General features: G+C 36.3%; 2 protein-coding genes across 2 annotated transcripts; one reads left to right on the top strand and one right to left on the bottom strand.

Annotated features, from left to right (window-relative positions):
- Positions 1-2,615: 2,615 nt before the first annotated feature.
- On the top strand, positions 2,616-6,110 carry LOC132268906 (uncharacterized). Its single transcript, XM_059769820.1, has 4 exons — positions 2,616-3,832; positions 5,092-5,299; positions 5,388-5,517; positions 5,607-6,110. The coding sequence occupies exons 1-4, from the start codon at positions 2,817-2,819 to the stop codon at positions 5,876-5,878; spliced, it is 1,626 nt and encodes a 541-aa protein (XP_059625803.1). The 5' UTR covers positions 2,616-2,816; the 3' UTR covers positions 5,879-6,110.
- A 1,534-nt stretch (positions 6,111-7,644) lies between these two features.
- LOC132268559 (uncharacterized) lies at positions 7,645-8,429 on the bottom strand. The gene has a single exon (XM_059769391.1). The coding sequence runs from the start codon at positions 8,416-8,418 to the stop codon at positions 7,645-7,647; it is 774 nt and encodes a 257-aa protein (XP_059625374.1). The 5' UTR covers positions 8,419-8,429.
- Positions 8,430-12,268: the final 3,839 nt, after the last annotated feature.

Below are 12,268 nucleotides of genomic sequence, written 5' to 3'. Positions count from 1 at the left end.
CAGTCATAGTTAGAATATTATAACGGTTGATTCTCTTTTCTTCCCCCCGCCCGTCAAATTATTGAGAAAATGTGATTTAGTTCATGAGAGCCTGAGAGTACATATGAAGGTTGAACAATTTTTTGTATTATGAAATTATATATATTAAAAATCTGAATGATTGATTCAAGTGGGTAAGAACTTGATCTAGTGTTTTAAGAAGTATCAGGTATAAAATTTGAATCATCTTGAATACAAACATGTTTGAAGAAGTATCAAATTAATTTATACATTAATCTAACAACTATGACAATAAATTTATTTATTTTTATTATTTTTTTTTCAGATGTCAAAACACCTTTTTGTTTCTTCAGTTACCAAATTCATTGATTTCATGTCTCAAAAACTATGGAAGAATCTTGTATGTTGATGCTTCTTAGGACTATGCATATTGTTCGAAATTTATCAGAGAAATTATTAAAGATCTAAAACTATATTATCTTAATCAATTATGAGACACCAAAAAGTTAAATAACATGAACAAATTTGATTGCATGGTATGTCCTAATTGGCCAGGATTACATCGTCAAAACCACTTAATAATTTCTCAATTCATAAATTATTAAAGTGAGGACATTCATTAAAATAAAATAAAAATAAAAATAAAAAAATCTTTGTGAAGTAAAGAACATTTGATACAGCTAAGCTACACCCTATCACATAATTCAGATTCCCAGAGCCAAACATTGATTAAAATATCTCAGGCGTCAACTGTCTCCTCTGTTGAGTCGACTTGTGTTCTTTCCTCTTATATAATTAAAAATATTCCAAAATCAATCTCTCTCTCTCTCTCATGTATCCCAACGCCAATTTTTAATCTCTTAAATTCAAAAGCCTAAACCATTCTTATTGTCGATTAGTTGTTGTAAAGTTGTGGGCTTTGTAACATATCCAAGTGACACTATCTAGCTGAAAGTAAGATTCATATTATAAATTTACAGGTACATATAACTCATATATATTGTGTGTCTTCTTGTTCTAGTGTGTGGTATGCGTGTGTATAAATATATATGTATATATATATATATAGAGAGAGAGAGAGAGAGAGGAATCACCGGCACCAAGAAGCATACAAGGGGGGCAAAAGGAAAAAAAAAAACGCTGGCATTTTGCTCCCACATCAAATTGCTTCTAAAACCAAACCCATGCATTTGGCATCTCTTTGGACACCTCACATTAATCCAGCTAGACCATTGACCAACATCTATATTAGCACATCCATAAACAAATCATGCTTTACCTATATAGCCAATATATTATATATACTGAGTATATTTTATAATAATATAATATAAATTCAAAACAGTAGTATTAATTAGTTACAACCTGAAAAAAATTTAAAAAAGTATTAAGTAGTGGATTCAATTTTGTCAACTTCGCCAGCTCTCTAGCCATCTCATTGTACTTTTTATTTTATTACTATTTAAAATAAACTACACAAGATCCCAAATGGCCAAACAGAAACTACAGTGGGTCCTGTTTGAATTACAAAAATACCCATCTCGTATTAATTGAATCCACTTTAATTTTAAGGGCATTAAAAGCTGGAATATGGGAATGCAATAATACATTTTCTTTTCTTTACTCCATTCCCTAATTAGGACTCTGTTATACTGTAGTATTTATTGTTTGCTTAAGGGGATGTTTGGCGGAAGAAAGTTGGATTCTCAACAAGGCAGAGTGTTACCTACTACTTGTTGGCCGGCTGATGTAATTTATATATTTATTTATGCTTATGTATGTAATATGTATAGATTTGCATGAATTTACATGTCATTCATGACGTCTCCGTTGGAAAAAATAAATAAATAAATAAATTTGTTCTTTAAAATATAAACCCACCACTTGATTTTCTGTATCTTTAATTAATTATGATGTCCGTCTCTGCATGGTGGAGTCAATTTTGATACAAACCCATCAAATTAATGCATGATCATGACGAGTCTGTAAATTAACTAATTTGAAAATGGTCAAGAAAGAGAAATAAAATGATTTTCTTTTCCTAGATAAAAGGAAAGTGTTCGAATTTTGGATAGATAATTTGAGGCTTGAATACATTGATTTGATAGAGATCGAACCTACACCAACTCATTTCAAACGTATAGTGGGCTCCACCCAATGGGTCTCATTGGAGAAGGTGACGCCGGGTTTTTGGTGACGTGGCGTCCCGTGCAAGAATCCTAGTTCCTTCTTCCATGGGAGTTGTTGGGTTTTTTACTTGCTCTAATCATATCTTAATCAATACCTCAAACTATGTCCAAAATTTCCCACCTCACCTCCATTCTCTCCTCCTATTGGTGGAGCAGTTGGCTCTCTTGGGCCCCAACTTTCTCTCTCTAAAGCCTTTCTCTCTTAGGAAAAAAAAAATTAATAAAAAACTATTTTCTTTCTAACAGGATCATTTGCGGTACAGCGGAGCACTTTAGAGTAAAATTGACAAGTGTATATGATTCCTGCCAATTATAATGACACGTGGTTGGGAATATATTGATCGGAACTATATAATTTTAAATAATATAATAATTTATCTACTTATAACATGATTGTGGAAAAAATTATAGGCAGATCAAAATCATTCGCACCTATACTGTAGAGGATCCTCTCTAGTTTTCACTTCTTGCCCAGAACCTTCTTAGAGAGAGAGAGAGAGAAATAGTAACGGCCTCATTTATGCCCTATTTGTCTGCCACGTGGCACCAACCCATTTCCCAGAAGAGTCCTCCCTATATTATATCTCTAATAGCAACTAAACTCCTCACTAGAAGAAACTAATCTAAATGCCAAACCATAAAGACAGAAAGGGTGGTGTTGACAAGAGCCCAGCTTCATCATCTTTTGGTCTAATTTTGAAATCAGCTTTGTTTCCGCAAAGCAAACCCCATTTCTCTGCAATGCTTAGAACCTTCAACATAAAGCTCAAGCGCCTCTACTCTGGACTCCGGTGGCCGATTCGACGCCGACCCAAACCCAAAGTTGTCATCAAAAAGTTGGGAAAATCAGACTCCAAAAGTCACACTGATCATGTCAAACAAGAACCAAACGGGGCATATGGGTCAGCTGTGATTCATCCAAACGGTCAATCAAACACCACAAAATCCAAAAAGCCAATTCGAATTGCAACATTCAATGCTGCTTTATTTTCCATGGCACCTGCAATTCCAAAGGCACCGAAATCTCCGAGTCTTGATTTTGGAAATGAGAAGTATACAAAGTCTAAGCAATCAATGGATTACAATTTCAGAACCAAATCGGCTAATGATCGTCCCAAGAGCATACTAAAGCAGAGTCCCCTGCATCCCAATTCCATGAACACTCCAGAGAATCTTTCCAGGCAACAGAAATTCGTGAAATCCAAGTTAAGGGTTTCGATCAATTTGCCCGATAACGAGATATCTTTGAAGAGAAATGGGAAATTGAGCTTCGTTGAAGACGAAAAAGTGGGTTCTTCAAGCAACTACATGAGTAGAATTCTGAAAGGAAAAGCTCCACTGAGATCCACAGCAACCGTGCCTTCAAATACAGCAGCTAATGAGGTTACAGATGGACATGGCTATACAAGTACTAGAACAGTTGTTGAAGTGTTGAGAGAGTTGGATGCTGATATATTGGCACTTCAAGATGTGAAGGCAGAGGAAGAGAAATCTATGAAGCCTCTGTCTGATTTGGCTGATGCTTTGGGGATGACCTATGTGTTTGCAGAGAGTTGGGCGCCGGAATACGGCAACGCCATACTGTCAAAGTGGCCAATTAAGAGGTGGAAAGTCCAGAAGATATTTGATAATTCCGATTTCAGGTTCCTACTCTATTTTCTTCCCTTTAATCCTTTAGTTTTCTCTGTTTTGATGCTGGTTTTTATTTATTTATTTATTAATTATTATTATTGGAAAAGTTACTGGTTTATATGAATTTCTTAGCTTTAAATTTTTTATATGAATTATATTTTGAAACCCATATCTCAGTTTGATTCCCACAGCCTGTCTGTATGCTGTCAAATAGAACAGAAAATTTCACCTACTGGGATATTATAGGAGATCGATTAGGTAGCACTTCTGGTACTGCAAACAACTTATTTCCTGGTCAAGATAATAAAAATTTCAAACTATTATTACCAAGATTACTGAATTATTCATCAAGTGAATAACATCTAATTTATTATATATCATTCAATGATTCCTATATATACTACATATGCTATGGATATCAAGTCTTCCCAAGTTACCCAATTCTTCTTTTCTGAAAGGAATTTCTTGTTAGATTATCTTTGAATATTTTAAATATTTTACTTAGGGTTTCTATGAATAAACTAGGATTATCTATGAATTTCTTGGAGTTTAAAACTTTCCAGTGCTGGTAATGAATCCTTAATTTGTGACTCCTTATCCAATTGGGCATTTCCTGAATCAAATGATTCTGGGTATTGTGGGTGGATTGAGAGAACTATCATGGCATGAATCAAATATTTGCGGAGTAGTTTTTTGCTGTCTAAGGAAAGGTAAGGAACCAAATATATTTCGTTTAATGTCTAATAATAGTTCTCCTGAAAAAAGTAAAAAAAATATATATATATATATATATATATATATATATTGAAACGGCTTCTATCATCAGGAAATCTGTATTACAGAATAGCAAGCGGCCCCTCTGCTGATGATATTTTTACACTTCATTTGGATGAACAAAAATAGGAAATGAGTATATGAAATCAAAGTTCAGAAAGGAGTATAATGATATAAATGTAAACTCAAACACTATTTAATCAATAACACCATGTGAGATGAATGAGGAATGCACATCCAGGCTATATCTTGCATTCGAGTTGTGAGGAACTGGAAACCTTTTATTTGCTAGAATCCAGGCTCAAATTTACTGTTCAGAACTGAATTAGATTCAAATGCAAAAATTTTTTTAAAAATTGGATAGATCTAGTTAAGAATTAGTAGAAAATAACCAAAGAAATAATAAATTTGAAACACGAAATACTTGGAAAGTAGTAGAAAGTTCTGCATATCATATAAGTTTATACTGTAACTCGTGCTCTAACACTGGATGCAGGAATGTTCTGAAGGCCACAATCGATATTCCTGAAACAGGAGAATTCAAATTCCACTGCACCCACCTAGATCATCTAGATGAGAAATGGCGAATGAAACAGATAAATGCAATAATCGAATCTAATGACAACCCGCACATCTTAGCTGGAGGACTTAATTCTCTGGAAGAAACAGATTACTCACCAGAAAGATGGACAGATATTGTAAAGGTAAATTCAGTTTGTCAAATTTCACTGTGAAATCACTCCCAGAAATGCAAATACTCATTTTTTTATGTAATGGATATATGTGTTCCAGTACTACGAAGAGATGGGAAAGCCGACACCAAAGGTCGAAGTTATGAGATTTTTGAAGAGCAAGCAATATACAGATGCGAAGAACTATGCAGGGGAATGTGAGCCGGTTGTCATGATCGCCAAAGGCCAAAGTAAGAAACCCTTCATCAGAATTATTGTTTGTCTAATGAATTCAGATAAGAGTTCTATCTTCAATCCCTTGAACTGTTCTGTAATGCAGGTGTCCAGGGAACCTGCAAGTATGGAACGCGAGTAGATTACGTATTGGCATCACCAGACTCACCATACAAGTTTGTTCCAGGGTCATACTCGGTTTTTTCTTCAAAAGGGACTTCTGATCATCACATAGTGAAAGTTGACATAGTAAAAGTAGATGGCAGTGCTCAACCTCATGTGAATAGGAAGCCGCAAGAACCTAAACAGAGAGTTGTAAAGATAACACCGTCTTCATCATCAAAGGGTATATGGAAGGAACACAGAGAAAGATTGTAGATAGGAATATTGACTTGTTCTTTGCAATTCAGATTTTCTTTTGCTCTCTTTTTTGTGGAAGGAGGGGCAGATGGTTGAAACTGCTTCCTTCTACAAAATGTAAATTATATTGGTGTCTTCATGATGCTTTAGAAAATAAAAAATAAAAATTAAGGAAATGTATTTGATTTGGCTTTGAAATAGTTATATTTGAAGAGTGTATTTTCATCAAACCAGATAATTTATTTGAACTATTTTCATTACTCTGTTGACTAACAGTATTCAATTGATCATTTACTAGGTGCTAGTGGAACCAAACCAACGCACATGTACTGTTTATTTGGATTCTCTCATCTTTACCTGGTGGAATACTTCTCTCAATCTCTAGAACTAGGCTTCATTTAATTTGAAGTCACTCTCTGGTTTTCTTCAACTTATATCATTCTTTCTCCCGTTATACATATGTATGTGCTGTAGTATGCATATGAAGAAGATTAGAAATCAGCATGAATGCCATACATCTACAAGTTTTTGAATTTCTTATTTATCTTTTACATCTAAGGAAGTGACTACTACTCAAAAAGCTGCCATAACAAGTGGCTGCTATATAGTGTTTTGACCCTTTTAATCGGAGGCTAGGAGGAGGGACGGTGAGATGAACTCGAACACAGTTTTTGTGTGGGTGAACCACCATTATGAGTGAAGGACCAAGAATTTAGGTCTTTTTAAGTTATAGCCCAATACCAGAAAGATTAGATAGAGTAGACTTAGATGATTTGCACACATTTGTCGAAGATCTAGATACGCATCGCTCATCTAAATAGGTGCAAAGAGTCGAAACCTGACACTCCCAAAATTCCCTGGAGGCACTAACCACTTAGTTATCGAGGCATCTACCAGGATAAGATTATTGAAAATGACTTAAAAAAGTTAAATATAGTAAGTGAAATGACATATAATAAAAAAATCGGAGAGAGAATTCATGTGGCCGACGCATTCATATGGAATTAAGGGAAGGATGATGATATTTGTGAAACCTGATTTGGCTCAGAAACAAAGTGTCTTCAATTGCCTTACTATCTCCTGCGTAATGTTTGCAGATAGATACAACACGCAAAAACTTCAAATCTTTAAAAATTTGCACTGAAACAAGTCGGATATCTGTAATCAAAATTCAAAAAGATGTATCTGAAAACAAGAAAAACTCACTGTTTTCCTGTTTATGATATATAACTTCGTAGAACTCATGATTACTCATCTGTAACATATTCATCTTTATACTTGAGAAAGAAAAAAATTTCCCCAACTTTTCTCAACACATTCATCTTTATGCATCAAAATCAAATTGAATAAGAATTTATATACTTTAACATAACTTCTATAGATAATAAGCAATATAACAAAATCTATTTTATACTTGTAATACAGGATTAAAAAAATTAATTACGTACCTATATAATATCTTCTCGGTTGGTAGATCAAACTGATTGAAAAGGTTCCATTTGATGTCAGTTTGTTGTAGCTGTTTACCCCATCTTTTTGTACATCTAGCTATACATATTTACAATCAATGCAATCTTTTAATTAAGGAAAAAATAAATGAAAGATATAAATTTTTTTTTTTTTCCTCTATAGAAACTTCAATTTATGGTGAGATTTTTATATCAAAATTCAAATGTATAGATAAGATAATTAATTAAATAATTTAAAATGTAACCAAAACTTTACCTATAATGTAGATGGAATTCTTTCAATCCAGGCTATCAAAGTGTTCAAACTAAGTTCATTTAAAAAAATTGTCTTAACAGATCATCACATATTGGTGAAACCACTGCTACCTCCTTCAAACCGCCGTGAACCGCCTCTTTTTGCCACCGTTGCTTCCCATCACCTCCAACATCTTCGTCATCGCCTTGATCAGCATCGATGAATTGTGTTTTCAGTCCACCGTCTCCGCAAGGAGTCCGTACGACCCCCGGCCACTCGTTTGGGACTTTTACGATCTCTAACCGACAGTCTTTTCTCACTTTCTTCAGACTGAATCTAGGCCGTCCGTTTTGGTTCAAAGTGGAAAGAAGTGGCGGGAAATTCTTTACTGTCACTTTCTCTCTCCTCGCTCTCGGCATTGTCGATCTTGATCTTGTTTCGGCCGGCGGCGGGGGCTCCTCCAACAGATTACTTCCTTTCTCCTTCTCGCTTGAGCTTTCAAGCCCTAGATGCGCCGTCCACGTTGCAAAACCATCAGCGCGGATTTCGAAGCCAACAGGAGCAGCATATTCAAGGGCGTCGTCTCCGGTGGTCGGAACCTGGCCGGCGTCTTCATTCGGTCTGGAATGACCCTCACCGCTGTCCCGTAAAGATTCGCCGGCGATGACGGTCGGTCTAATGGCGATGGAATCAAGAACGTTGGCCGGTGCTTCAAATTCTTCAATGTCGCCGGTTGTAGAAATGACGCTCAATCCTCTGTCGCGAGTTGGAAAATTCCGGCGAAGAGGAGTTGATTGGCTCTGGGAATTTGAAAGACCAAGAATGGAGCAAAAGGTTTTCATAAAGAAACTCATTATTGTCTATTATTTTTATTTGTTTTTTTATTATTTGAAATCTGATTTATAATAAGAAAACGAGTAAAGAAAAGCCAACCAAACGTGGCACCGAGGTGGTGGAGAAAAACTGTAAATCAGCTCTTCAAGAGAGCAAAGGCCTTAGGCCCAAGCCTAAGGAGCAAGCAACAAATTTTCACGGGAAACAAGGGATAGCATACATCCCATGCTACCCAATCCAGCCGTCAAATACATTCAGCAGTCAGAGGGTAAGCAAAAACTAAGTGACAAAAGCACGGTCAAGAAGACCTCATAACAAGGCCAAGGAAGCAAGCAAGCTATCTGACCTGTAATTAGTGTGAGTGTCCAGACAGCAGCTAGGTTGTTACCCTGTTGCAACTCTTGCAGGGCTGTGTTTTGTTGGATTTTAATACAATAATCCATACGTAGAAATTAAGAATATTGCAATTAATTAAAGTAATATTTTAACAATCATACATGATTCATGATTAACATTGCTGCCTTAAACATAATTTCAATCCTCAGCCACATTTGGAATCTGTTCAATGATAATGGCCAATCCCTATGGTTTGATTGGGTACAGTCCAACTTAATCAAGAATGGAAGTATTTGGAAGATTAAAACTAGCCAGCTTAGCTCTTGTAATTGGAGAAGGCTGCTCAAACTTAGGGGCATGGTAAGGCCTTTTATCAAGCACCATGTGGGATATGGCATTGACACCTCCTTATGGTTCGATTATTAGTTACCATCCGGCCCTATTAAGAACAGAGTTGAGTCTGTAATCATCTCTAACCACATGTGGGATAGCAAAACCAAGGTTAGTTGTTTGATCAGACATGGACAGTGGAGAATCCCCAACCATTTCAGGACAATTATTGATGTTAATGAACCCTCCCTCCTATAAATGTTGGCAACAAGGATATGACAGTTTGGACTCTATGTCCTACAGGTAAGTTCAACATGAAGCACACCTACAATGCTCTTCTACCCCTAGCCCCTCTCTCTAGATGGTACCACATCAGATGGTTTCCAAATCACACACCCAGGCATCCCTTCATTACATGGCTTGTTGTGCATTACAGACTCTACACTAGGGATAGGGCATTCTGGTCTCCCTCGGATACTTCTAATCTATGTTCCCTTTGTTGGAATGAGGTTGAGACTTATGAACACCTGTTCTTCAGGAGTGGTTTCTCATCCTGTATTTGGGACTATGTACCACATAAATGTGGTGTTTATTGTGGTGATCGCAGCTTTATTTGGATAGGTCAATGGATTGGGACTATTTGGAATGCTGAATGTAAATCAATTGAGGCCATTTTAATCAAGCTCTGCTTCTCTGCTACCATCTACTTCATATGGAAGGAGAGAAATAACCGTACCTGTTCTGGGATTAAGCAGTTTGGAAGATGATTGAAGACTGTGTTTGCGCTCGGCTTCTCTCAATCAAAATGAAGGACTCCACCAGCTCGAGAGGCATAGCTATTGCATGGGGACTCCCTAGTTTGATCAATACAGCTGAGGTTACAGTTGGTTGATGTTGCCTCTGGTTCCTTCTCTCCGAGTTTGAATTTTGATTTAGGGGAGGGAGGTTTTGTTTGTTCCTTTTAGGCCTTGTGGTTTGGGCTCTTGGGTTAGGTCTCTTGTGTGGGCCTCTTGTTTTGTGCTTTGTTGCCTTTGGGCTGGTTTTTTAGGCTTGTTGGTGAGCCCTCTACATCTCTCTTTTTTGATTATATATAATGAATTACCAAAATGTATATATATATATATATATATATATATATATTTTGGAACAACTAAATTGGGACAGAGGGAGTATATGATAATAATATGGATTACTTCTCTACAAATAAAATACCCAAACCCCCTTTACTAACTTAGATATTAATATTTAAAATTAAATACTACCAAATAAGTTAGAAAATCACAATCCACTGGCATATATACAAATAGGGGCAGGAGAGAGAGAGAAATAAGAGACACTATGAGAGAGAGAGAGAGAGAGAGAGAGGAGTAGTGTAGGAGAACGCAAATAAGGGATGGGGTGATGATTAGCAGGAATAAACCACTAGCTGTTGGTGGTGAGCTTCTTCACTTTCACGTGGAGGCAGGTTGAATTTGGTTCACCTCACAAGTTTTGTTTTGTTTTGAACGTGTATATTGTATACGAGTCTTCTTGTACTTTTCGTAGTACGTAGTATTAATTTTTATTTTTTTCCCGGGTAAGTAAAGGTTACGTAGTATTAATTTATTTTCTAGAAATTAACAAACCTTAAATGAACCTTCGGATTGAAAAAAATGATTATTATGATTAATGTGATTGTCTTACTTGGTCAATATGTATGAATGACTATTAATAGTGTAGACTTGTTTTTTAAATGGTGAGCACATATATTATACAAAAGTAACAAATATTAATCCGACAAGGTCGGTACTTATAAATAGTATCAAAGTTAACTTGAATCAGTTGAATTTAGATAATTGTGCACCTGATCAGGTGAACTAATACGTTTGGTTCCAAAAGGGGATGGGCTTCACAAGCTTGTGAGGTAAAACTAACAAATTCTTTGAGTCCCAAGAGTGGATGATTGTGATGTTTCACATCGTCCAAGTTCATTGCACTTATATATATATATATATATATAGATGTTTCCTAATTTTGTAAACGACATTATGAAATCGTAAGTATTGAGTGTGAGCAGACGCATCGTAGTGAGTATAAAGAATGTATGCAAAGCCGACAATATCTACGCAGCGAAAATGAGTTGTAATTAATCACCCCTTTAAATTCAAGTTTTTTCCTCCACGGGAAAGTTGATCAATGCAATTAAGATCCTAAATGGAATTGCAAATATACAGAATTAGTAAGTTGGTTTCCAATGTTAAACTAAGCATTAGGAGGTTCAGCATAACCAATGCCCCTACGGGTGGTTGGGAAGATCATGAAGACAAATCCCGCCAACAATCCAACCCCAATCGGCAAATTCATGAGCAAATCCTTCGAACTATCAGCATAACTTTTAGGAAATAAACAAGTCTGCACCTCGGAATCGCTAAAAGCTAGAGCTAGAAAGAGCAAACATGAGAAGAATGCATGAACCAGGTCCACAAATTTGATTCTATATCTTATCAGCTCATGATTCTGTATTTGCATCATCATTGCCTCGTCTTCACTACGAGTATTTTCTTTGTTGATGATGTACAACCCTTTAATGGTTGCTATGCCATAGTATTGCTTGCCATTGGAGCCAACAAAGCTGTCTGAAAAAGATAAAATGAAACATGAGAAAGCAGAAAAGCCTATAAGAAATCCAGTGACAATTTTGTCGGGAAGGACGCAGTTTCCATGGTTAGAGAAGATTGGAGAGAGAGATTGGAAGGCGAGAACTGTGCCGGAGGGGAGGAGTTTCACTAGGTTGGCCGTGCTTGATAGGGTTTTGTCGACGACGAAGGTGGTAGGGTTTGTTGGGGGTGGAGCATTAGTTTGGGATCGATCTGGTGGTACAGAGGTGGTAGGGTTTGAGGGTGGTGCAGTACCTTGGGGTACTGGTGGTTGGCTTGTGGTTGGTGATGGTGTTGGTTCGGTTTCAAGAATTGAAATAGAGGATGATTCAGCTGCCATGGAGAAAGAGTGTGTGTGTGTGTTTTGAAGCTGAAGCTTAATACTACATTCGTTCATTTTTATATTAGTGATGTTTCTTCATTGTTTTTGATTCACAATTCGTTTCTTGCACTATAGAAAATTTTCAACCACCTAATTAATAAGCTTTAAAAATTGTAGTAAGTTCGACTCTTACTAGAGGATTAATTGGACATTTTCAACTAGCTAATAACCTATAAATATTTGCCT

The sequence above is a fragment of the Cornus florida genome, unplaced genomic scaffold, assembly GCF_030987335.1.
Source record: "Cornus florida cultivar Cherokee Brave unplaced genomic scaffold, ASM3098733v1 CherokeeBrave_3.0.0_Hap2_Chr08, whole genome shotgun sequence".
Classification (NCBI taxonomy): Eukaryota; Viridiplantae; Streptophyta; class Magnoliopsida; order Cornales; family Cornaceae; genus Cornus; species Cornus florida.
The sequence above is the reverse complement of the archived record's forward strand: the minus strand, read 5'-3'. Positions and strand labels throughout refer to the sequence as shown.

Excerpts from the sequence above, each read along its gene's own strand:
- LOC132268559 (XM_059769391.1), bottom strand. The coding sequence starts at position 8,418 with ATGAGTTTCTTTATGAAAACCTTTTGCTCCATTCTTGGTCTTTCAAAT.
- LOC132268906 (XM_059769820.1), top strand. The coding sequence starts at position 2,817 with ATGCCAAACCATAAAGACAGAAAGGGTGGTGTTGACAAGAGCCCAGCT. Across the intron at positions 3,833-5,091 it reads TTTGATAATTCCGATTTCAG|GAATGTTCTGAAGGCCACAA; the intron begins GTTCCTACTCTA and ends CACTGGATGCAG. Across the intron at positions 5,518-5,606 it reads CATGATCGCCAAAGGCCAAA|GTGTCCAGGGAACCTGCAAG; the intron begins GTAAGAAACCCT and ends TCTGTAATGCAG.